The 25869-nt window shown below is 46.4% G+C and overlaps 1 protein-coding gene across 1 annotated transcript in view; it reads left to right on the forward strand.

The window, feature by feature from the left end:
• The first annotated feature begins 1231 nt into the window (after positions 1-1231).
• PSMC5 (proteasome 26S subunit, ATPase 5) overlaps positions 1232-25869 on the forward strand; it is a 116650-nt gene continuing 92012 nt past the window's right edge. The window contains exon 1 of the mRNA XM_086923794.1: positions 1232-1431. Within this exon, the coding sequence (XP_086779920.1) occupies positions 1234-1431 (198 nt within the window). The 5' untranslated portion in view covers positions 1232-1233. The remainder of the gene's footprint in view (positions 1432-25869) is intronic.

Consider the following 25869-nt stretch of genomic DNA (forward strand, 5'->3'; position numbering starts at 1 on the left):
CTGCAAAACGGTCGGTCACGACGGTCAGAGGTCAACACTCCTACCACACTCTACAATGCACTTTCCCGATCGGCCTCCCCATACTGAGCTGTCTGCAGTGGTTCGGCCTGTGTGTGAGAGCACTACACTCAGCACTGCCACACTCCTCGTCCCCCGCTTTGCCGCAGTTTAGTTTGCGCCGCCGCCCGCGATCACAATGCCTCTTTTCTTGCTCGGCGGGCGTTCGGCCATGAGTCAATATCTGTCAGTGTCTGTGTGTCCTGGCACCACCGCTAGTGAAATGTATACTCGGGGTCATCATGGTGTCACTTGACACTGACTCTTGGCGAGGATCCGCCGGGCTGGCAGCACAGGTAATTGCGACGCTGCGCACAAAGACAGAGCAGTGCAGCATGCCACAGCAAGGACTCCCTGACTCAGATTTGAGTCCCCCGCCGCTTCTGCATCAGTGCTCACTAACTTCCATTCTGTCACATCCGGATTAAAACCATCACCTGGGCACCCCTGAGGAATATGTGGCTGTGAGCCAGTAAGATCGGCTGTTGAGAGTGCGGCTCCCCCCTCCCCCCCTAATTATTGGCAGCAGTTTGTGTCAAACTACGCTGCGCGGCGCGGCAGGAATAATTGCAGCCTGGAGCCAGGCACGAATGTTACATTGTAGCATATCGCTCTCACTCAGCGACCAGAGCATGGTGATTAACTATTCACGAATTAGAACCCAGCAGCTGCTGGCACTGGCAGCAAGTCTCTCGGAGCTACAGAGCCCTTCACAAGCGCCGGCGGTGGCTCGAGCTGGACAGTCGGCAACATGCATGACAATGCGTTTCAGTGTGGTGATGCGGAACACTGCACTGAAATGCGTAAGTGTCACACTGGATGCGTGATACTTGACAGGACTGAACACATTGCGATTACTCCAATCAACAGTAATGTAAAATACCAATGGAGTAAAAAAATAAATGTTTACATATTTCAGCAAATTATGATAAACGTAAAACACCTTAAAACTAAAAAACGCTTTCCTTATATTCAATCCATTGCTAAATTCACGTTAAAATGTCTTACTTGCCGTCTCATACGACGAGTGAGTGATACTGATGTTAGTCTGATATAAAAAAAATGCTCCCACTTCAAAGATGGCCGCCGCTGTTACGTACCTTAGGCAGGCGTTTCGTAACTTTGGTCTTTCTTTTGTTTTCATCATTTACCCATTGTGTTTGAGCTGGGCCGGGCATGCGTGGTTTGTGCGATTTATGTTGCCTTCCAAATGTATACGGCGCTGTCACCTCTCACCGGAAGCCATCGCAAATTAAAGGAGACGCTCTACAATATCCTTACGCATGCTCTATGATTCTGCCGGAAATCGGCTGTTCTGTGTTCAAGATGGCTCCTCCCGGGGAGTACAAGATGACGATGGAGGGGCCAGAACAGGTAAGAAGGCTGGAGGTTTTATCTGACGCGGTAGTGTGCAAGTATTCACAGCTTCGTCCTCTTCGAGATTTCTACCTGTCCCAAACCCCGAGTGACTACGAGCCCGGGATGCTTAGGCCGGGCCTTGCTTAGTGACTAGGACATGGGAACGATGAGACAGCAGTCTGTGATGGAGCTCGGGTTCCGAGGTGCCAAGTCGCTCGGGTTCCGAGGTGCTAAGTCACTCGAGGCTACTTAGCATATCTGTTTTGAACAGTGATAGAAAAATGTTGAGTTTTAAATTCAAAATTGGCGATAACACCGGCGTGATGTCCATAACATTGATAAGTAGGAATGAAGTTTTCAATACAGCAACAATTGTGAACGTAGTAATCAACCTGCCACAGTTAAATTGAGACAGCATAAAATATTCTTGGCAAACCAGGAGGTGCCAGAACTATTACAATTTAATTTTGTGTGATGGAAAAAATGCCCAGTAAAATACAAAGGCACTCGATGTTGATTCATTATATACGTTCTGAAGTTAACATGTTTATTCTGTGATATTGCTTGTATCCTAATGCAACTGTTTTCCGGGATAATATAGGAAGGAGACGGAACGAATTTTTATTTGGTTGAAATGTATGTTGCACTGAACAGTTATATGTTGTATGTGATCTTGTCTCTTTTCCCCTGGCTGGGATTTCCCTGTGCCTCACATGATGTCACCGTCAGAATCATTGGTGACATGGTAGAATGTTGGGGGCTTGGCCTGTGGTTGACTGGCAGTTGGTGGCAGGCAGGGTGAGTGACAGGGGGTCACTCCTGGTGGGGTTTCTTATATTACCATCTTATCATCTGGACCTACAACTCCTCTTGAATAAAGCAACTTGAATATATTCCTGACTCAAGAACTTCTTTATGTACTACATTATACTTACTAGATAATACTGCTGTCCTCAACACTTGCGCTTGTTCGTTTGGATTTCCGGATTTACATGTTTTTGTTGAGTTGTTGCTACTAATCTAACGCAGGTTCTGATCTACATTGTTATGGTTTCGTAGCCGACAAGAGAGGAAATTGTTTCTTATAAAGTGTACGAGAAGTAGGGTGTATGTTTACGAAGATTTTGGATGTTTGACATACTTTAAGTAAATTATTAGTCCAAAGGCTTTTATAGGATTTCTATATTTTTCTACATGGAATAGCGATTATGGTGGCGAGCGCAAGTTTTGATTTTACTAAGATGAAACCTATTTGTCTCCCAGTTTTGTCTTTACTGATTTTTACAGATGTTACAGACAGAAAAATATATATTTTCCTGTCTATTGATTTCTAAATATCGAAAATGCAGAAATAGATTTTTCTTCTAGACGATTCTCACTACTGTCAATAATGCATGCTAGGTCAATAGCCGTGCAGGCTAACAGGAAGGGGAGTATAACAAAATGGCAAAAGATTTCCTAATGGCGTTTAAATAACTAGCAGTGAAGCTGTTCTATAATGCAAATTATTTCAGATGACCATTGTACTGTAAATATCTCAAATTAATTGGACATTTAAACATAAGACATTCATAGGTTAAATAAACATGGAAATATACCAATTGCCGCTTCATTTTTAACATTAAACACAAAATAAAAATGCATATAAAACAGATAAGTCTTATGCGTCAACATAATATTTTCACGTTTTTGTAAGTAAAGTTTACTGAATGAATCCATGTGACATGACTGACAGTCTATTCCTACATCAAAAGTAAAAGGGGGTTTACATTTGCTGATGGTATGTATGGCTTCTCGAAGGTTCTGAATATTTTTAATTGTACATATTCTGGCTATCAGATTCTTCAAATTATGCATCAGGGCAGTTTTTTTTTTTAATTCTTAGTGTACATTTTAATTCATTTCAACACATTATTACCAGAGTTCTCATCACTTTCATCTGGGGATATGGTTGGTATTTGGACTATCTTCTAGATTATAGGTTGATGCTATGAACCACAGCTGTATTTTGGGGTAAGAACAAGTCTTTGAGTAGGATTTGCATTCTTTTTGCCTCTCCTGAGTTGTATTTTTTTAAAGCAGCTGGAGTGACGGTGCTCAGGTTTTGCACCATTTTACACTGGGATTTCAGGTAGAGGACACTCCTATCTAGTGTTAACAGGGTTATGTGCTCTGAGAGAACTTGGTAACAAAATGTTACTTAGTAGGTTGTGATATGTTATGAGGTGAGAGAACCTACTTAATGCTGCATTTATTCAACATACTTGAGCTATGTGTTTCCACATGGATTGTGTGTTAACCTGTCCAGGTCTTTTTAGGTCGAAACATACCAGACATTGCAACTGTCTGTTTGCAAAGACAGATTAGGGACGTTTTGAAAGCTGATCTACAAATGTAGTCCGCCTGTTGGCTACCATTGGCTTTGTGTTTTGTCACTCACATTTGTTTTCCTTCATTTGTTTTAGCTCGTCCAGCTTGTCTTTGTCCTTCCAATGGATTATAGCCCATTTACCACCTCTCTGAATTGCGCTTGCTATTCTTCCACCAGTGCTCCGTTTTCAGGAACTTTATCTTTTTTGTGACGGGCCCCAGGAGAGTGCATGTGATTCCAGATGCTTCCCTTTCATTCCCCCCCCCCCTCCCCCTATATGTGTGAGTGTTGCTCCCTGTGTCAACGTAGTGCTGTAGTGTAGTTCCTATATCCCAATAGGCTCTGCGCATTGGAATAATATATCCTATAGATGTGACGTAGGACTTGTATCTACTAGGTCGCTATTGATATATTCGACTCAATTGTGAGTGCCAGCTAGCTCAGAGGTCACTAGAAACTTTCTCGAGTTCACAAGAAGGGATTTAGTTTCTGACAACTTTGTTTACCCAAGATAAAACTGGTCTTCAGTGTCGTGGAAACAATAGATATTTTACTCAGTCAATCGTGCATGCTTCGTTTCACCAGAGGTGCAAAGAAATAGATAGACGGGCGTTTTCAATAAAAATATTTATTGAACAGTCTTCTTTCTCAAGCATAAGAAATTAACTGCTACAATCGTAAAACTGGTTGCAAAATATAATGCATACAGTAAAAAGAATAGAATAAAATAATACTGTAAGAGCATTGTATGGTTCCTAGACCATAGATAAATACATACATAAATAACAAAGGCTAAAAAGTACTCCACTGTTGCTTCTAAAATACGCCTACTCCGGTGTACCTAACCTAAGCTTAGTACGAGGGAAGAAGTAAGTGAGGTGTAGCATAAATTTAGTATTCTTTGCCAAGAATCTCTCCAAGATTTCTCTTAGGGTCTAATCAGCTCCGTACCTTCGTTTAGAATGAAGGTCAATCTCAGGACTCGATTTCCCAACAACCCCCAAGGGTTGCTTGCAAACACTGGAGCTGGATTTCTCAGCAGGAGAAAAGACAGCGTCTCTCTCAGTGCGTCTGCTGGAGGGTCGGCTTCCTTCAGCACTTGCAGTAGCAGGGTGCGTCTGGCAAGTAGATAGTCCAACTGCTCCAAACCACTGTGTGTTTTGCTATGGCAAGTGTGGGCATATTTATACCTTGAAGGTAACGAGTTTGACGTAAAAGTGGACATAATATGTCATCAAAGAGTCTCAGTTCTTTGAATACTCCATGAGTTCTTGGACAAGTCAGTATTCCAGCAAGGGGAAGTCCCTAGCTGCTGAAGCAGTTTTCCAAGAAATCGTTGTAGATTTTCGGTACTAGTGGAAGTAGCCCTGCCGTATTTGGACTGCATGAGTTATGTCTAAATATGGTTATGATTATTATGCCTATATAAGGATATGTGATTGATGCCTATATAAGGGCATGAATCGGGAAAATTACAATAGGGTCCTAAAATGTTATACACCAGTGCTGGCTCATTGGTGGCTATGACACGAGCTGTTGAACATGTTGTTTATTGCAGATTTCAGTTGTTTCCGTTGTGTTATTGCACTTACTGACATTTAAAAATTCAAAATAATGTTTCAGGTAGGGACTCTGAGAATAGCCAGCTGCAGAACAAGTTGATTTTAACTGCTACAACATTTAACTCACAAACACAGCCTCTTAAAATTAACAGAGTTCTGAGCATCCTTTGAGATATATTCGGAGTGGGCACTGCCCATCCTACTTTTGTTCAAGCAATCTGTGAACGAAAGAGGGTTAGCAGAGGTCCAGTTCTTATCAAAGCTTTCCACAGAGAGGCAGTAATGCTGCAGGAGGAGGCAGACCCAGCCATCTGTGACCTCTACTGGGGTACCCTGTGAGATTAACTCGGATGGAGGCTGAGGAAGAATTCCACAGAGAGGGTAGGACCAACCACAGCATTGGTAGGGTGGAGGGAGAAGAGAAATAAGATGTTACATTGTCACAATGTACAGATTTGTGGCTGATGCACACATTGGAATTGGAATTGACAATTCAAAAAGTTCTATCAACTTTTTTTTTATAAGTCAAATTATAAAATAGACATCTGCTAAACTAAAAGGATAGCATATCATTTTAGTTATTGTTGACACATGCAGTGAGCCGTGTAATGATGGGAGTCAAACGCAGCGGAATAGTGGAACAGATCAAGGCAGCGCACCCTCTCTGACCTAAAGCCCAGAAAAGTTAATCCATCACTGCCACAAGTGCTAATTCAGCCCTGTGAAAGGGTCTAACATCATATTGCACTGGATAAAAAATGTAGTGAGAAGTTAAAACAAACATTGTCAAATCCAGTCTGTCTGGGCTTTGCCACCAGCTTTCTGACTTTGTTAGCGCTTGTTTTATATTGACATCGATTTTATGAAACATTTTTGTGGGAGCTGCCGATATTAAAAAAATAAATACTAGTCTATGGCTCTGAGGGAACTGCTTTATGTCCGGGAGTGCTCCTTGTGAGTGGGCATAATGTCACTTGCAGATAAATTAGTCAGTTGCTAGAGTAGATCAATAAAGAATGTAGAGCATTAGCTGAAAAGACTCTAATAATATAGGTTAATATAGCCTATATATAACTCAGTGTCATAACACATCTTTCTATGAAAGTGGTTTTGTCACTGTGTGTTCAGAAACCACTCTTTTAGAAAGTGGCAGAGTTTTGTGCATTAAGTATTTCTGCGTGTCTCTGTTGAAAGTGGATTGACTGTCTGGATCTGAGAGGTGAGAGGAGCTGGGGGGGTTTTGACCCAAGGGAGGGGTTGAGACGGCACCAGGGTGACCTGCATCTGGAGAGTAGGCGAGGAGAAGCCCTGGGAGGTTAAGAGGCCTGGCGCTGTAAAATAATTGACCCGTTGCCTGCTGAGTGATTAAGGATCCAGACCCCGAGTATCAAAGGTAGAAAGGTGACACTGGGAGGGAGAAACCCAGAACTGATTTAGGGAGGGGTCAGGGACCCCTAAGCACAACAAACTTCAGACATTAAGGGGTATAACTATGAGAGCTGAAACCCCTGAACGTTGGAATGAAACAGAAATGGATTGAAACTGAAAAGGCTTGGACCCATTTTGTGGTCAAGAGGAACCTTTGCTAAGGAAGGAGCAACTGAAGAGACTGCTGGGGAAAGACCAATCCTTGCTTAGTGATCTGGAGCTGGTCTGCAGTTTGCTGTTCTAACCAAGGAAAGGCTGTTGGGACTGTGCTTGGAGGCGCTGGGTCCCCCTGCTTGACGGAGACTGTCCTTTGTGCTGTGTCTTGTAACCCCAATTGCCCGAGGTGAGCTGGCTCCCTGTTTGGAAACACAGGAACATAAAGCGACACGGTGGGCGTGTGTTGTGGCAGCTTGAGACCCTCTGAAGGTGTGCCCTGTGATCTTGGACACTCAAAGAAGTGAGACTCAGACGCGTTTGGTGCGTGTCGTGGTGCACCGCAGACGCTGGTGAAGAGCGCCTGGTGAGCGTGCGCACCAAAGCTGGATTGAGACTGATGCGTACAGTGCGTGTAATGGTGCATCACAGGCGCTGGTGAGGAGCGCCTGGTCGGTGTGTGCATCGGCGGTGGAGTGAGTCTCGGACGCGCAGGGTGCGTGTTGTGGTGCACAGGAAACATTTGTGAGGAGCGCCTGACCGTGTGCATCGGAAGTGGAGTGAGTCTCAGATGCGCAGGGTACTTGTCGGGGTGCATCGAAGGCATTGGTGAAGAGCGCCTGGTCATCAAGTGTACCGGAGGAGAAGTGAGGCTCGGACACAGTGAGCGTTTCAAGGTGCGGCCCGAAGGCGATGGTGAAGAGCTCCTGGATATCGGGGCACTGGAGTTGGAGTAAGTCTCAGTGAAGCATCTTGCGTGCTTTGGTGCAACCTGGGACTGTGGAGGTGATTGGCCGATCATCGTGTGCACAGGATGAAAGTTAGTCTCTTGAGTGTGGTGTGCATGTCTAGGGGCCAACTGAGACCGCAAGAAGTAGTGACTGGTGAGCGTACATTCTGAGTCGACGTGAAGTCACATCAGCTGTGTGTGTGTGTGGCTTAGTGCCAGAGGAGACCCGGAAGGTGAGGTGGTGAACGTGCACCCGGAGTAAAAATATTCTCAGGGGCGTGGGGTATGTGTGCCCTGCGGCCGCCGGAGACCTTCCTAACAGTTGTAGCCTGGACCGGAAACCCGGGAGGAGCTGAGCTGCCAGTCCGAACTGCTGAGGCCCATTGAGAAAGTTCTACACAGAAGGCCCAGTTTGAGGAGGAAGGAGGAGAGGAGAGTGGGGTCGCGCCCCCCGGGTAACGTGGATTACTGTGGGGGGGGCGGGCTCGGAGGGACACTGTCGCGGCCTCTCAGTCCTTCTGACAACGTGAGTCTTTGCTTCGGCTCAGAGTTGGGCCTGTACTGAATAAAGAATTGTCCCCCCGCTGCTCGCTCCCGGAGTCCACCAAGGGCTTGGGCCCGCTCCCCGGTGAAGAGTCGGAAGTCTGTGCCAGCTCGGTCCCGGTTCCCTCTGAAGCCAGCGGCAGCTCGCTCCCAGTCCCCCCGAAGGCTCCTGCAGCGGCACCCAAGTCCCCGCCGTCGGCCCGCAAGGTCCCCGCAGCCCGCGCCCAGAACCCCGCAACCGCCTCTCCCGCCCAGCCTCGTAAAGCATCAGCTGCCCGCTCTGTCACCACCGCAGGCCCGCCGCTCGCTCGCAGTCTCCTCCCTGTTCTCCCACGGGGGCGGCTCTGACAACGCTTGCCAGGGCGGGTTTGGGTTCCCAGTCTGGGTTTCTTTGTATTTTTTGTAACGACCGCAGCGCAATAAATAAACCTAGTGCCACACGGCGGCGGCTGCTTCAAAATCTGCAGTTTTATTACTTTAAGGTTTTTGGTTTCTCTTGGGTACAAATGGTTTCAAGTAGGTGATCGATAAAATGTCATTTTATTTATTCATCCACAACCCGCTAATAATAGTCACTGTCATTTTGTATTACAGATAAGCAAAGGGGCAAAATTTAATTGTGAAAAAGAAATTAGACATAGCTTTTAGAACTGTGCTTCATGCGTCAATGCGCTGGAATAAACAGTGTCCAAAAAGACCCAGGGCCCTATATCTGTTCTATAAAGTGCAGGTCTCACCGTAAAATGATTAAAGGGATTGTACTCCAGCACACACCACCTCTGTTGCGGCCAAATGTAACAATTAGCACACATGATGCACGTTATCTGCAACAACACAAACAAATCCTGGCTGCCTGCACAAGACTGTAATCTAGGGCACATCGACCTTCATTGGGACCAGTGTACAGAGGTAAAGTGGAAGGACTCGCTGAACCGTCTGCAGCCTTAAAAGTAAATCTTTTCACGGCGTCCTGTTCTCTTAACGTACAGCTGTTCGCAGCACTTCCTGGTTTCTCCTTCAACAGCATGAAGCAAAAAGACATTTCCAGTTAAGGAATTGAAGAGCGACTGCCCCCACTCCCCTCCCGCCCCACCCTCACTTCTATTAACTCAACAGATGCCCCGACGGCGCGTCTTCTATTGAACAATCGCACACTCTATTGACAGAGCCTAGAAACGGCAAAAGCGTGGCACAATGCGCTCTAGAAAAAATACCAAATGATTCACAATAGAAGCTGCCAGTCCCATGACCCTGCCAAGCCGGTGACCCCTTCAAGCACATTAGCAGGGGCTGTCCATCCAGATCCCAGCGACCTGCACACAGGCTTTGGTCTTAGACACGCCGCCTCGAAGAGCAGCCCTGACGCACAGGCCCTGCGCGGGCTCCGAGGGAATATTTTTACTGTTAATATAATTGTGATTACCACCATTACTATTGTTAATAATATTAACAGTATTGTTATTAATGGCCACAACCCCTCAGATAAGGTAAACATGAAGGTGTGTGGCCGGTAAAACACTTTCTGTAATATACTAATGCAATTCCACTAAACCATTCCAATTCATGATTCGGAAAAGCTTTTCCCTTCAACAACGACTGAAGTGAACATTAGAGTCTCGCTCTCTGGCTGTGTGTGTGGGTGGCTTTGTGTGTGTGGCTCTGTATGTGTGTGTGTGGGTGGCTTTGTGTGTGTGGCTCTGTGTGTGGGTGCAAATGCAATAGGTCTCGCATTTGCAAGAGATTAAGCTATTGGCATTGTAAATGACAATGCCATTTATTTATGTTTTTAAAAAAAAATAATGCCATGAGCAATGCCAATAGCTCTAACTTTAACAATGCCGAGACCATTGCATTGTAAATGCTTGTTTTAACTTGCTTGTACAATATACCTGTGTGCTCTATGCCTCACATTCAACACCCAGGCTGACAATGTGTTAATAGATGTGGAAGAAGACAGAATCAAATGACATTATCATATAAAAGTGTGTATTGTTTTGCTTCCCTCTCCCCTTCTTATGGTTTGACCCCGTCCCACACCCTTTCCCATGTTTCTTCTCCTCCTCATGCCTCTTCCCCGGCCAATGGATGTAGGCGAATGATGTTGCATTTCAAAATGATACAATCCTAAAAAAAAAGTGCAAGTATTTCTACTTCATGAGGTGTAACTATGAGGCTATCTGCACGCATTTGTGAGCCAGATTTAATTAGGGCAAGCTATTTTTAGGTTCTACTTGCCCTTTCTGGCAAGTAGGAAGACAAACTGACTTTTGACTTCTGTCTCTGAATGCAGAGCAAATGTGACTAGATAGCAAGATTTAAAGGCATCTTTATTGCTCACAAAGTGAATGAGCAATAAAAATGCCTTTAAACCTTCTTAATTTGCCACGTTTGCTCGCAGAGGTGAAGAGCATTACAGTTGGGTCTAGTAGATTTTTAAAGTTACTAGACCTCGAGGTCTAACTTTTGTTTTGATTTTTCGAGCCCTGTTTTAGGCATAACGCCAGATTGATCAGCGTGAACCAAGGTAGTAATCACAAAGTGTAACCTGTTGACCCTTGATCTTAATCCCTGTATTAAGACGGGTGATAAGGCATTATGGTGAACATTCGTCTGGTAGGGGGTCACTGCTTGGTTATAACAGCTATTTGGAGGAGAGAATGCCTTTTTCCTAGGCCGGTTTTAAAATATTGCTGAAGAGGTCTAGAAGTAGACCTCTATAGGCCTTAAAAAACTCCACTAAGAGGCCGTTAGGCCCCGGGGTTTTACCAAGGTGGAGCTGAGAGAGCCTCTCTGAGCTTTTCAAAGGGCACTTTTTTCTCTAGTGAGTCCTCTTCCTAGTCCGTAAGGGAGTGCGTGGGTAGGTCTTTCACAAAGTCCTGGAGGGCCTTGGGGGCCCCTTTGTGTTTGAGCATCCAGCAATCTGTAATAGGTGACTAAGCAGTGGTCCATAGCTGTGTCCCCCACATGCCAGACCCCCCCCCCCCCTTTCCATCAGTTATGTACGCAATATGTAGAGATGGTGCAAAGCCAATGCAGGATCTTACTGGTCTTGTCCCTCCATTGATAGATGTGACTGTGTGGCAAGACTGGTCGTTCTAGCCTCATCCATCAACAGTTGTCATGATACATCTTGTTGATGCAGGGTGTCTCTCAGGACAGTAATGGAACTGGATGCAGCGTGAAGTGCCGCAGACTTAGGATTCTAGTCTCCATGTCAGCCATTTCAAGTCTGCATTTCTCATGCCTACCGAGACACGGCCAATGATGTCAACCCACATGATTGCCTTTAAGGCCACCCAAAAGGTCTCCGGGGATTTGCTCATACCAGAGTTGGTGTCCACGTACCTTTGTATGGTTGTGTGAATGTGGGTCCTGGCTTCTAGGAGCCACTATGCATTTAGGCGCCAGCCGAGCCGCAGGTGTCCTGAGCCAATGTGCAGCCATGATTCCAGGGTAGAGAGGTCTGAAAGACCTCCGGCATATATATATATATTTGTCTTGCATCGTATGGGATTCCGAGGTGGGTATAAGGAAATAGTACAGCCAATAATGACCCCATGAGTAGAAGGTGTAACCCAGTACTCCTACATGCATAAGGCACCATGTGTCTACAAAGCCATAGCTTCAATAAAATTGGCAAAGGAAGACGGCGGCCGGCGGGTACGCCTCTCTTTTTGTTCCGATCAATGTCCCAGTCCACCACCCCCTTGTAGTCTCCCGTGAGGACCTAAAGCTCAGTCTGGAATTGTCACCAAAGCCCTAAGGGTTTGCAAGAAGAACTTCTGTGTAAGTGGTGGGGCGGGGAGGGGCTGGGGAGATTGATGATAGCCAGTGCAGTGGGAAGCCTGTGAAGACCAGAGATTGCGATATAGCAACCAAGGTTGTCACAACAAATCCTGTCCACTAACACAGGACAGTGGCGATGTATTAAAATGGCTGTCCACGCAACCCATCTTGCAAAGCCAGTGTGGAACACCTACGAGTATCTCATGCAGGTGAGGAAGGATCAGTGTCCAGCAAATAAGTCTCCTGCAGAAGAAGCACGTCTGCCAAGTATTGCTCGTCTCGCAGAAGGACTGCGTCTCTCCTAATGGGGTCTAGGATGCACTTAACATTTCAGGACAGCAGACCAGCCACACTGGGCCCGCCAGCGCCAACCTGTTGGGTCATTGAGTGCACCGTAACGGTAAGTACGGAGAAGTGGTGAACCAGGTAAAAGGTCAGTCTTGGCTGCGTGTAACTGTGTCTAGAGGTATTGCAGTGACAAGAAAACAAAACAATACCCAAAACCCCACATACTCTTCCGCCATACCTCTTAAACATGTAGTACCTGTCATGGAATAAACTAGGAACTGCCATCAACTGGGCAACCAAACCCCAACTTTGTTTCCTTGTACCATTTCCCTAGTAACTATACACGAAAAACAAGAAAGACAAGAAAAGGGGAAAAAAGTGCATGTCGTCAACCATTCATCTTTCCGCTTCAGTAACAAGGTGATTGATCGTTTCTTGGTAGGCCCAAGAGCATAGTGTGTCCGGGGGCTGAGGAAGACAGTGCGGCTCAAGAAGGGAAAGCCCTGTCATGCAATATATCTGGGTCCAATGACTGTGAACGGCAGGGCCCCAGAGAGTCTGCCACACCAGTGGCAGAATGACGCCTCCTCCTTGTGCTCCAGAAATGGTGTGGTAATTGTCCCCATCTCCGGCTCTGCCTGCAGCATCGAAAGTCAAGCCAGTCCCAGCATGCCTGGTATGGAGTCTCCAGCCATGTCCAAGCCACTTTCAGTGTTTCGAAAAAGACTTATTTGCTGTATTACTTTCAGCCGTGCAGGTAAATAGTCATGTATTTAAGTAGCTTCTGTTTGAAAAACATAAAGGTGCTTCTCTAATGTTGAACTTTGAGCGTGTAGTCAGAGAAGACCTCCACGTGTCCTGATTCCCACACCAGATTTACCTGCAGCCTGAAGGTCCTAAGGATATTGTTGTGGTCGGCAAAGTTGAAAATAGTAGCAAGTATAGGGTGCAGCGAGGCCCCTAGCGATGGTCTCCGCACCAGGAACCTATGTGCCCTTTCCACCACTAAGCATGGAGACAGCGCCTCTCAGCCCCCATGAGGTCAACGGGGTAGTTACGAATTGAATGGGGACTCTTCCCTCAGTGCCCTATGGTACCGTTGCCAGTGGCCTTCGGTGTCCTCTACCCATGACTCTGGGTAATGCACAGTTTTTTTTGAATGCCTGAAATAGTATTTTGGAATGTGTGGATCATGCCTTCTGTTGCGAAGATTCGACTATCTACCTCTGCAACACTCAATCATATTGACAGTTGTGCTTAAGCAGAGAGATGTCTATTTTTAGCCCAACAATTTTCCTCTTGCAGAGTATGGGCTAAAGGATCAGTAGGAGCCGGCATGGCCGCCACCCAGGAGTCTTTTTTTTTTTTAGCAGTCCCAGCTGGCCATGTGTACTTATCGATGTGACCCTAGAAAGTCTGGGCCTCAGGTTGTTTGTGTTTTCCCATGTTGTGTCCAGTGTGCACCTAGTAGCCGGATCTAGGCAGCAAGGGTCCTCAGACCTCAATTGGCCTCTCCAACAACGTCTGCAAGAGGGGTGAGAAGTGAGCAAGACCCTCACCCGCACTGAAATCCTCTATTGTAACTTTTCATTGTGTCTGGTGTGGGTGACCATGGTTTAGCACATCTTAATCACTCTTGGTGGTGGGGATGTCTGGCCCCAAGGGCTTCTTTCACTGCCAGATCACTCCCCAGCCCCACTATTCACCTCCACCCTTCCCAGCCCTAGCTGTATTCCTCTGACCAGGGCCAACAGCCACCGCAACCCCAGGGACACCAGTCTCGGCAGCAGTCTGGGGAAGTGGGGTGGGGGAGTTAACCTTGGAGTCCCGCACAACCGCAAACCTCCTCTCTGGAGCCACAGGACCAGCCAGACTGGCATCAAGGAAAAACACTTGATTGCACCTCGTGTCAATGGGCCCCTCCAGCATCGTAATGCACAGTACACAATTCTCGGCAGGATCAGTCTGGGGGGGTAGGGCCTTCCAAGTGCTGCCTCCCGATCTGAGCCCAGGGCTGACACCTGCTAGTTAGTTTCTCTCAGCAGTGGTTGACCCTCTTCATCTCAACCCCCCCCCCCCCATATCACCGGGATGGTTTCTGGACCATTTTAAAGAGATCTCAGTTCCCACTGGTTCCCAAATTTGGTCAGCGCGGTCTGCCAGATCCTCCCTGCTGCCCGGGAATGGACCGGTGCAAGCTCCCAATCTGGCCCTCACTGCCCTGAGTTATCCCACGCCGCATCTCTCCTCTTCCTGCTGCGGATTCTTCAGCGGTACTTCCACGGGGTCCCCAGGCCACTAGTATCTACCAGCCCATCAGAAATGCCTGATGGGTGCAGAACGGTGGTGCAGCTCAAGGAAGAGCGGCTGCCATTTTTGGTGCCCTGACCACACTGCTCACAAGTTGAGTTAATAGCTGCCCCACCCCGGAACTAAATTTCTAAATATTGGTGCTCTGGGAATCTGGTGGTCATTGAAGAACCACGTACATGTATTTGTCCACTTTCTTCCAAAAGCCTGCATATTGGATTTCACAGCACTATCAGCCAGTAAATCTTGCTTCCACAATACCTTGCTTTTCACTATGATGATACAAACAGTTGGATGGCAAAATTGATCTGTATCCGCAATAATTCCAGGATAAGATGCTAGCTGGCAGGTATACTTTTGTGTTCTAGACGTTGAGTGTTGGTGAAAGGGAAGAGTATTGCCAGATGGTTTAAATTGTGAAGAGTTATGTGGAAGTTTATTGATTGAGATAATGTAATAGATTGTGGCTCGTAATTGCAGGTGAAACAGAATATACTGTTGCTTTCATAATTAGATTGTGGCAGTGTGGAGGAGAGAATAGGAAGAAAAAGTGCAGCATGGTGGAGTTGTTAAAGGGTACCTGCCATTTCACAGGGTTGGGACCAGAGGTAATTTGGATAGGAGAGCCAGGGACAGATGAGTGATCAGCCTTTTTGTGTAGAGGAAGCCAGGGTAAAATGGTAAGCGAAGTTTAGAAAGGTTAAGAGTGATTTGTCTAGAGGCGTGGCCAGCACCATGACTGGCTAGGACGTGACTCTCCGGAGCTCCGGCGAGCTGCCTCAATATCAGTCTTACATACCGCCCCAAGTCACACCAAATTGGCGCAGGAGCTGCCCCTGACCAGTCGGACCCCGTGGTGACCACTTTCCCGAAGAGCCAGCAGCGGACTGCACCGCGGCGCCGACTTGAAGACGAGCCCCCGGGAACCCGGATGTTGGCAAGATGGCCGCTGCTGAGGCGGCGGTCCGTGATCGGCGCTGATGTAGGTTTTCCCGATCTGCAGGAGACCCGCTAGTGAGTGGGGCCACTGTCTGGCCCGGATACAGGTGCCCCTGTGGAGATTCGGGCTGAACGGAGGCACCGGTGGAGTATTTGGGGGCCCCGTCGGGTCCGGTACCCTTCACCAACATGGCGGCGGATGCGGCGCTGAGGAGCTGAGGCCGTCTTACAAGCCGCCCCCACACGGGTCCAGCGGAACACGGGGCGAGACGGTGAGGAGTGCTTAGAGGGCCCTGGGGGCAGTAGAGACTGTGGGGGAAAGCTTCAGAGACACCAATACAGTGGGGGGATCTCGCTCCCTAACCTAGAGGCCTACTATTGGGCAGAACACTTGACACCAATCAATGACTGGCTCCACGCCCCGGCGGACCACCCAACTTACGCCCTGGAGAGCTCAAAAATGTTGTCCAAAAACCTATTGTGCTATCTCTTCGGGGGCGCAAAAAGGGCACACCTTCTCCCGGCAACGTCTATAACACTTAACACTTGGACAAAGGCCACAAGACTCATGGGCTGGGATAAGAGACCCACGCGGCAGACACCGCTGTGGCACTGCCAATGGTTGCCGGAGCTTAACAAGCTGCGAGGCTTCCAAAGGTGGGACGATATCGACATCTCCACTATCAGAGATGTGATAGCCAAAGGGGAGCTGAAATCTTTTCAGGCACTCAAATCAGAGTTCGGTCTTCATGCTACGCAGCAGTTCAAATACATCCAACTCCGACATGCATGGCGAGCCCAGAACATCACACTTACAGATATCCCAGAATATGCACCACTAGAGGGGCGGCTCCTCCAAGAACAGATAATAGGGAAGGCAGTCTCCCTCACCTATAAAACTTTAATTAATTATATGTTGGGGGACCTAGCGAAACTCAGGGGCACGTGGGAGGCAGAGGTGGGAGAAATGGAAGACCTGGATTGGGAAATAGTCCTGATGCATGCACGAGAGGTGGCAATCGAATCAAGACTGAGACTCATTCAATTTAACGTACTCCATAGAACTTACTATGATAGACTGCGGCATAGCAAAATGGAGAGGGTAGACGACCCGCGATGTCTTAGATGTCACCAGGGCGAGGGGGACTTCTATCATACTATCTGGACGTGTGACACAATACAAGCATACTGGACACAGGTATTCAAAGAGTTGGAGGAGGTTCTGGAGGTTTCGATCCCACGGGACCCCAAGCTGGCACTGCTAGGCATGACTAATGAGGTAGACCTGACTCGTCCACTGCTTACATTCCTAGTCCTTGCGTTAGTTGTAGCAAAAAGGGATATCGCAAAACATTGGGGGGCACTGGAACCGTCGGACGTGGAGGAGAGGATTAGATCTGAATATGGCAGCTGAGAGGGTTACCTATAAGGCAAGGGGGTGCCCCAAAAAATTCCGGAGAGTTTGGTCCAAGTGGCGACACTACCACGGGCTGGATGGGGGGGGTTTGAGGGGGGTGTTTCTTTAGGTGGGGGGTTGGTTAGGCCACGGGGACATCCTTGACATCGCTAATATGGATAAGATACGACAAGGGAAAAGCGGTGAGTGCCACGTGGCACCGGAAATCTGAGGGTCCGAACTGTGACAGACTCTACGGACATGGAGAGATGGGGGGGAGGTCTTTAGAATTTCACTGCTGCTAGTCTCGCCTTTGTATTGTTGGAGGGTAATTAAAGTGTTTGTTGGTTTATCGGGGGGTGGGTGGGGTTAAAACAGAAAAGCAGATGCTCGGAATGCTCATTAGATGCTCACAATTGTGCATGAGTCTGTATTTACAGTTCTTTAACGCAACTTGAATTTGCTGGTGGCTTCCTGTGAATCTGCAATAAAAAAAATGTTTTGAAAAAAAGTTATTTGTCTGTACAGGGGGAGAAGTTAAAGGTAAGAGAAGAGGGTACAGGTAAGAATTTGTGGATTTAAAGACCTGTATTAAGGTTGGATTTACTATTGTAGACCAGGAAGTTTTCTAAGAGGGTCCTGAGGAAGGATAGTTGTTGTGGAGTGAGTAAAAATAGTTTTGCTCAGGGTAGTACTAATCTGGGCCATTGGACTAGAGCATTGATCTGTGGGGGAGGTTGAGTTTCACAAGTAGTGTTGTTGGTGGAGAATATGCTTGTCCCAATTGTTTAATGGTCTCTATTTGTGACTGGGCCAAGATGAGATGGAGGTATAATTCCATCCTGCATCAAGTACATTACCTGGGGTAAATGTGGCTGTGTACCTAATGCAATTGGCCCTTCGCAGTAAGCCTTAGTCATCTGTTTTGACTTTGCATACATTGTACAGTTCTCTTGATTCTATGAGGCCAGTTTTCAGCTTTTTTTACTATAACCAAGGATTTGTGTCGGGTCATTAAAATAGATATTCTCAGTGCACTTGTTGATCTGTCACCAATGGGATTTTTTTTTTTAGTAATTTTGAGTAAATTTAGTACCATCTTTACCTCAAATCCCATACCAGACAGTAAGAGCTGTTACACCGATATAATCGTCTATATAAGGGGCTGCTAGCTCTTTGTGTACTATGTATGAGGGAGTTGAATTAGGAATTGCTTGGATCTGGAGCACAGCATGATTAGCTGTTCCCCGTAACGCTACACCATAACAAGTTCCTGAAAGGCACTTGCTCCTATAAAGAGTCAAAATTTCCCTGATTGGCTTGTTCCCCATTTTTTTGGGGGAGAATCTAAAAAGCCTCCATTAACCGTAAAAATTTAATTTGCAGGAATCAATGTGTGCTCCCCAGTGGCCCTTAGATGTAGATATCAGGCCCGGGTACGATAATGAATGTGTTTCTGCAATGGCCAGCCTATTGACATGGTGTGTTAGGGTCTGAGGTTTCCTTTCCCCACAAATCATTGTTCAGACAGCAAAACTGTGTCATCTGCATACAACAATGTCGGGGTCACATGGTTGCCAACCCTAGGAGCATCGGCATTCAGCTTTTGCAGACATTCATCAACACCCTTTAATATAAAGGGAGAATATAAGCGGGGCAAGGACACAACCTTGTCTGATCTCAAGCGTGACTCTAAACCCTGGAGTGCACTCTCCTTTGGGCCTTATCGAACTCTTGCTGTTAATAGTTTATATAATTGAGGTAAATAAATGATTATTTCACTAGAGGCACCTATTATTACCAAGGTCTGCTGTAATTTTGCATGATTAACTAGATCAAAAGCACTTTTTTGGTCTACAAAACATAGGTGCAGATGGCCCGAGTGTGTATTTACTTATTATTAAATGTAGATTGAGACACTGCCTAATAGTCCCCATCTCTCTTCTGAATCCATACTGGGAATCTGTAAGAGTTTTGTTATTGTTTGCCCAAATTTCCAATCTCTCCAGGAGGATTCTAACCATCAGTTTTGAGGTTGAATCAAAAAGGGACATAGGGGTTTCTAAGCCGCGAGGAGAAATGGCTGCTCTTCTGTAGAGCTCTGGCACCCGTGACCCCTACCCGACAATCCGGCACACTAATCCGGCCCCAGAGGCGCCTCTACCAACGCGTGTACCCCCTCTGAATCAGGCCTGCACCAGCACGAAGACCTGTGAGTTGCGTTGGCGGACGCATTCCGGGCACAATATCGAGGCCTTTGGCTCCTTTCGGGGCCCACGGGGGGGGCGCCCCTGGCTCCATCCTTCCTGTGGCCCACCCCTTGGATGACCTGAAGTGCTCAGGGAGCAGGGGAGGAGCGCTAACTTCACTTTGACTTGCCATCTGTGACTGCCTGTGGCCCAGGGATGCCCACTGGTGCTTGGCTGGAGCGTGGTGCAGACTGAGGAGCCTCACATTTGCTTGCTGGGACCTGGAGGAGCGGACCCGGCATCCTCCGTCATTTCTGGGGCCCAACGTCTGGGCTAGCAGGGCCCTCCTCGCTGGTGCCTGTGCCTTGCCTGCGCTCTGCCTGGACTGCTGTGGTGGCGCATGACGCGGGCCATCTGGGGTGGTGCCCTAGTGGTCTGGGGCGGGGGCACCACTTCTCCAATGCGCACAGCCCGGGGCACTGGCGAGCATGTAGAGAAAGCGCCGAAGACAAGTGGAAGCATGCAGTGGTGCGAGTTTGCCGAGGGCTGGGACGCCGCTGACAAGATGTCGGGGACCAGAGGCCCAAAGACCGCGCAATCCAACAAACTCGAAAGAAGGGATATAGGGCATTAACATTTTGCATCACCTCTATCTCCCTTTTTAAAAATTGGTACAATTACACTTTCTGTCCATTTTACAGGAAAAAGGCCGCCCACTGAAGCATTGCAGATTAATCTAATTGGGGCCCAAAAAACAAAGTCTGTTTTGAAAATGTCTATAGGTACCCTGTCAGGACCTGGCGCCTTCCCATTTACACATCTTACTAGGGCAGCTTTTACCTCCTCTAAAGTGATAGAAGTCAACTTAGGGGAATCTATGGTTATAAACAGTGGTACAGTTTTATTATTTGGATTAAAAATCAGTCCAAAATGTTTTAGCTAGTCTGAAGGCTGTCTCAGGGTCTCAATTTTCGCTGCAAACTGATTTTTAGAATAGTAATGGTTAAGTGTTTTCCAAAATAGTATAGCATCCCGTGCAACAGCCGCTTGTACTATTTTTTTTTTCCCTGCTTGTTCTTGCATTTCTTGTCTCCTTCTATTTAGAGTCTGTTTTTATGACTTCCTTAAGACTTTTATCCATTCGCCATCTCTTGGTTTAACCTTTAGGGCAATTTTTAAGGCCTGGTTGACTTCTGTACATGTTGAACATCAAACCAACTAACACTATGGGATACAATCTTTTTGTTTTTGGTTTTAAGTCCTCCTGAAAATGCAATGGTGATACTGCAAAATGCCCTAATAATATGTAAATTAGTAGTCTCCCTTCATATAGATATCAGTCCTATTGTCTTTCATGCACTATTTTATCTAGGACGGAGGTTGGATTAACACCTGACCATTTAATACTAATACCATTCTTACTTTGCGTTTTGTTTTCCGCTGCTAAACAGTCCCTCTCCCGGGGCATCCTATTGAGTGTAATAGTAAAAAAAAGCGGGTGGAGGTCACTAGAAGGGCTTTTTTTCCGATCAAGCTTTACAATTTGCCCATGTCCAGTTTCTGAAATCCAATATGTGATCAATAATAGAAGATGGATCATTGAGGCAGCCCTAGAACACAATTAAAAGTGCTTTCTATTTATATTATCTGTTCCATGTACGCACAGATAAGTGCTGAAATTACAGCTTTAGGTGACTGCTTATTTTTGTACTGACTGGGCCATCAAAATAATGAGCAGGCAACTCTAACCATAGGACTGGAAGTGTGTTGCAGGATCAGCATATTATTTATTTCCTCCACCCTCGATCCCCGATTAATGCCATAATGGCAATAGTTTAACTTGTTTCTTAAACCCTATGCCGCCGTCAATAATATGCTGAGTTACTTCAAGTGTCTGGGAAGGCACCCTGCATTCAGAGAACTCACTTCTCATTCTCACCCTTCACTTTCACACTCCCCCTTCACTCACACTGAAAACCATGCACTCGCACCATTCACCCTTTTACCCTGCACTCACAGTGATCACTGTGCACTCACAATGCACTTGCGCTGTTCACACTATACCTTATTCCCTGCACTCACACAAGCACACCACTCACCCTGCACCATGTGACTGTCCCCACTCACTGCTCAATCTGCAACTCACTCAAACAAGCCCATCACTAATCATACATTCATTCATCCCTTTCTGAACTTACATCCGCACCCAAATTCCTACGGCCACCTCCCTCATCCTGCAGTCACTCCTCTTACCCAACTCTCACACTGTTGCATCGCTCACCGTGCCCTCACATGGGCACTCTTGTCACCCACACAGTGCAGAGGGCTAATGTGCCGGCTACAAAGAATATGTACCATGCAGATCCCAGAAGTGAGTGAGTAAACTATGAGTAGCCCTATAAAAAAAATGAAATGTTTGTCAGAAAGGTGCTATAGAGTGAGGAGGTGCATTGTTGGTGTGTGGTAGTGAGGGAATTTATGGAGATGGAGGAAACGGGGGTGGGGCACCAAAAAAGACTCGCACCTTGTGTGACCAGTGATGGGGCCAGCCCTGGCTGGGAGTGTTAGCTCCTTCCGAAGTTCTGGTGTAGTGGCTCCCTGATTCTGCCTATTATTATTATTATTATTTTCATTTGTAGTGCGCTACTGTTACCAAAAGATGTCATGGGGCTAATAACCATCTGCTGCCTGAAGGCAAATGAGAAACACACGGAAGGAGAAGGAGAAGGAGAAGTAGAACCAGCCAAATGGGGTAACCTAAAGAGCATAGAGAAGTTTTTATATCTTCTTAAAGGATAATAGATTCTTGGTGGAGCAAAGGAAGGTGCAATTTCCATAACTGCGCGGCCTGCACCAAAACAGCGAGACAGACAATTCATGCCTTCTTGAATTAGGGAGCAATAAGCAGAGTGCCACAGGCCAAGAGGAGCATATGTGTCCAACCCGTATGGTTGGTGAGGAGAGATGAGAGAGGACCGCAAGGGAGTGAGAGAATTCGATCGAAGGGGGCAGGGATGAGGAGAAATGTGAAGTGCCAAAGAAAGTGTGGACACACAAGAAGTGAGTGAGAGCCAAAGGTGAGTGCTTCTGTTAGAACAAAGAGTACATATGAAAGATGAATGGGGGGACTGGAGAGGTGTAAGATGCAAATAGACAAACATTTGAATGGAGAGATGCGGTGAATGAGAAGTGCTGAGGGGCACAGGAGGTGACGGGGCCAGACAGGTCATGATATAAATGTGAGAGACTGTTAGAGATGAGGGCAGTGACAAGACAAAATGGCAAGAGGTGATTAAAGGTGAAGTGAGAGGTTGAATGGGGAGAGTTAAGAAGTTGTAAAAAGGGGTGAAAGAAAATGGCCTGCAAAGTCTGCAGGATTCGGGGTTTCTGAGAGGAGTGAGGGATGGAAGGGGGTGAGAGGAAAGCTGCATGAGTAAACTGCTTATCTGCACGAAACCGCCAGGGTTTTAAGGGACCCCTGCTTCTTCCTGCCAGGGCCAGGTGAGCTTCTAATGTGGCAGCCCGTATTCCTGCGGAGTGGAAGGCCCTTCACAAAGGTTGACAAGAAATCTTTCTTATGTCAATTGCTGTATTTGGGTTATAAACTGGTACTGATGGGGTGAAATATTTCCTCTGTGTTACTGTGTGTAAAAAATTGTCAAAATAATGAAGCCATGCTACCCCAAGATATGCGGCATCTCATAACCTAATTTACATTTTCTTACCACACAATTTAGTCAAGTCTGTCGCATAATTTAGCCCTCACCTGCCTCATAGTTCCAGTAGCCCTGCCTACAGGTTTAGACATTTTTGTCAGGAGTGGGTGCTTATGCCTCAAAATGTTGACAGGGGGGTCTCGGCATCCAAAAGTTTGAAGACCTCTGCCCTAAGGTCTCATGGGGCTCATAGGATGTAACTGAAACCAAGGTGGCAAGTCCTCCTTTGGATTTTTCCTTCCGAGAAGGGGTTGCTGGAGGTAGCAACCATAGAGAATCCATCAATATGGAAGGCGTCAGTGTGCCAGGTTTCTTGTAACAAGATTATTCAACAGTTCTTAATAGATTCAAGCCGTCATTCATCTTGTTTTTTATGCAGGCTATATTCCATGTAGCGACAATCGGGTTTGTTTATGGTAACAACTTATTTAATTTGGGTTCTTGATTGATTTGGGCTTGTGTAGGCTTTCTGTCGTCGTTCTTGCCTTGATCAACAGTTGCGTGCTCTGTGTCCTTTTGTCGTCAATCAAGGTCGCTACATCTTCTGAGGTGGAAGAATCGATTTATCAAAGGGAGGGGAGGATGTCGATCAGCTAGTTTAGGCCCGTCATCAGAATAGGTCATGTGCTCTGTGCCAGGTTTGTAAAAATACCCCAATGGGGCTGTGATGATATTGTCAACTTGATGATTCAGGGGCAGTATACATCTATGATAGAGTTCGCTGATTAGTGCTTTTACCATCTCCGGTGAGCGAAACGTGACGACAACACAATCCCCTTGACAACGTTTACTAGAGTTCCAAACCCACTTTACTCTTCTTGCCATAATAATGTTCTGAAAAATGGAGTTACAGCTACAATTGCTGTTCTTAGTAAACAACCTTGTTCTTCAGGTCCCCCCCATGTATCTTTTGCCATATCTGTTAACTGTGGCACATATTTCAAAGCGATTGTATATGGAGTTGCCTGGGAAGGTAAAGGTAGAGACTCCTGTTAGTTTCTATTTGGAATGGAAATAGTGGTACATGTATGATTATTATTATTAGTTGATGTTTTGACCTTGTCCTTAATAGATGAAACGGAGGGCCATTTGTGCGTAACTGTCTTCTCTCTCACTTGGCAAGTGGCTGCTGGATCTAATATGGTAACATTAGTGGCTACATGTTGGCAATGTCTGATAACCGAGCCGCTGGTTGTTACCTTAGGATCGGTTGCACTGAAGATTTTAACAGGTGGTAATAAATCCGCAATGAGTTTTACAATCTGGACAACATTGCTTTTAATCGTATTTATCTCGGACATTAATCTCCTTTCGATAGTGTAAATCTTGCTCTGAAGTTTTTTGAATAAAGTTTCCATATATTTTGAATGGTTAGAAGTTAAGACTCTCTCTGTTCCCCATAGTGTTTTTTTTTTTTAGGTGTCTGTTTAATAGGTTCATTTGTTGTCGTGTTTTGAGGTGTTTGCTCTTCCTGGCCGGGGGAGATATCAAATCTGTATTATTTGATAAGACTGATCCCTCCAGTGGAGAGGTCGAAACACATTGCGTTCTTTTTGTATTCTGCCGAATCGGTGTAGTACCCTTAGTAGAGTTATTGTTATTTTATCCAGGCTCCAAGGCTACTATATCAGACATGGTATCTTTCATAACTACATTTAAGGCTGTCTTAGTGTCCGCTAAGTGCTCCTCTGCATTTACAATTTCATTATCAATTAGCTCCATCGCAGTATTTAGATAATTAGTTATGGGATCACTTTTTCTAGTAAAGCTATGATTCTTGCCCACAGATTTAGAGGTTCGCTTCAGTTTTCCCATTTGTATAGGTGATACTACAGTAATGTGGAACTGCTTAGCAATGAATGAAGCATAATTTTCTTACCGTGGTTCTAGACTTGAGACCAAGGGGGTGGCACAGCCCAACCTCGTCCAGCCGAGCAGTTTAATAACGCGCCTCCGTGTGCGGACATGCTGGCTTGGTTGGCGGCGGCGGCTGCTGCAACTGATGCTGGGGCTTGTGGTCCTTGCCTCTGCCTCTCTCGTGCTTGGTGTATCCCTCTCAGTGAGAGCCCGAGCAGGTTTATAATTCGCCTGCTGGCACGGAAATACTGGTGTGGTTAGCGGCTGCTGGGGCCATTGGTGCTGGCGCTGTGGTCCTGCCCTCCTGCCTCTCTCGTGCTCAGTGTGTCCCGCACAGCAGGAGCCCGGAGCAGGTTAATAATTCGCCTCTGGGGGCGGAAATGATGGCATGATTGGCAGTGGCTGCCGCAACTGGTGCTGTGGCTTGTGTCCTGCTCTCTGCTGTGTTGGAACATTTAAGTAGGCTCTGAACTTTCAAAAGGTAACTGTGCTGAAGAATAAACATAACAGATAAATAGGATATTTTGCACCCCTTAGGTTGTTACGCACGCTGGATGCGATAGTATACACAAAGTCATTACTGAGCATCAGTATATTTTTTATTAAACTGTAGGACTTTTCTGGTGATGTGGAGGACATGAAAACATGAACTGGAAACCGCATTTATCTGGGCCGTTATGGAGAAATCTTGATCCAGGGGAACCCCCAATTATTTAATTTTCTTCTACGGAGCAGGAAAGCAGCCCGCAATAGAGCACAGTCCCATCAGGCTTTGATAAGAAAGTTATTGCCTCTGCTCGGCTGGGTGGCTGATAACCACTTTTTTCCGGACTGGAAGGATATTGTTCCTTTCAAGCAGGATGATCAGCTGAAAATTGTTGGTGTACAACATCATTTTACATCCAAAGAATTAAAGTAGTGATTTCAATATAGTGTCAGTATTTCGACTAACTGACACTATACTGTAGCACAAGCATTTACAATGCAACGGTCTCGCCTTTCCAAAAGTTAGAGCTATTGGCATTGTAAATGACTACTTTTTTATTTATGTGTTGGTTTTGAAAACAGATAAATAAATGGCATTGTCATTTACAATGCCAATAGCTTAATCTCTCGCAAATGTGAGACCTATTACATTTGCACACACACAGCCACACACACACGGATGTGGTGGTGGTGGATGAG

The sequence above is a fragment of the Lissotriton vulgaris genome, chromosome 5 (genome assembly GCF_964263255.1).
Source record: "Lissotriton vulgaris chromosome 5, aLisVul1.2, whole genome shotgun sequence".
NCBI classification, from domain to species: Eukaryota; Metazoa; Chordata; class Amphibia; order Caudata; family Salamandridae; genus Lissotriton; species Lissotriton vulgaris.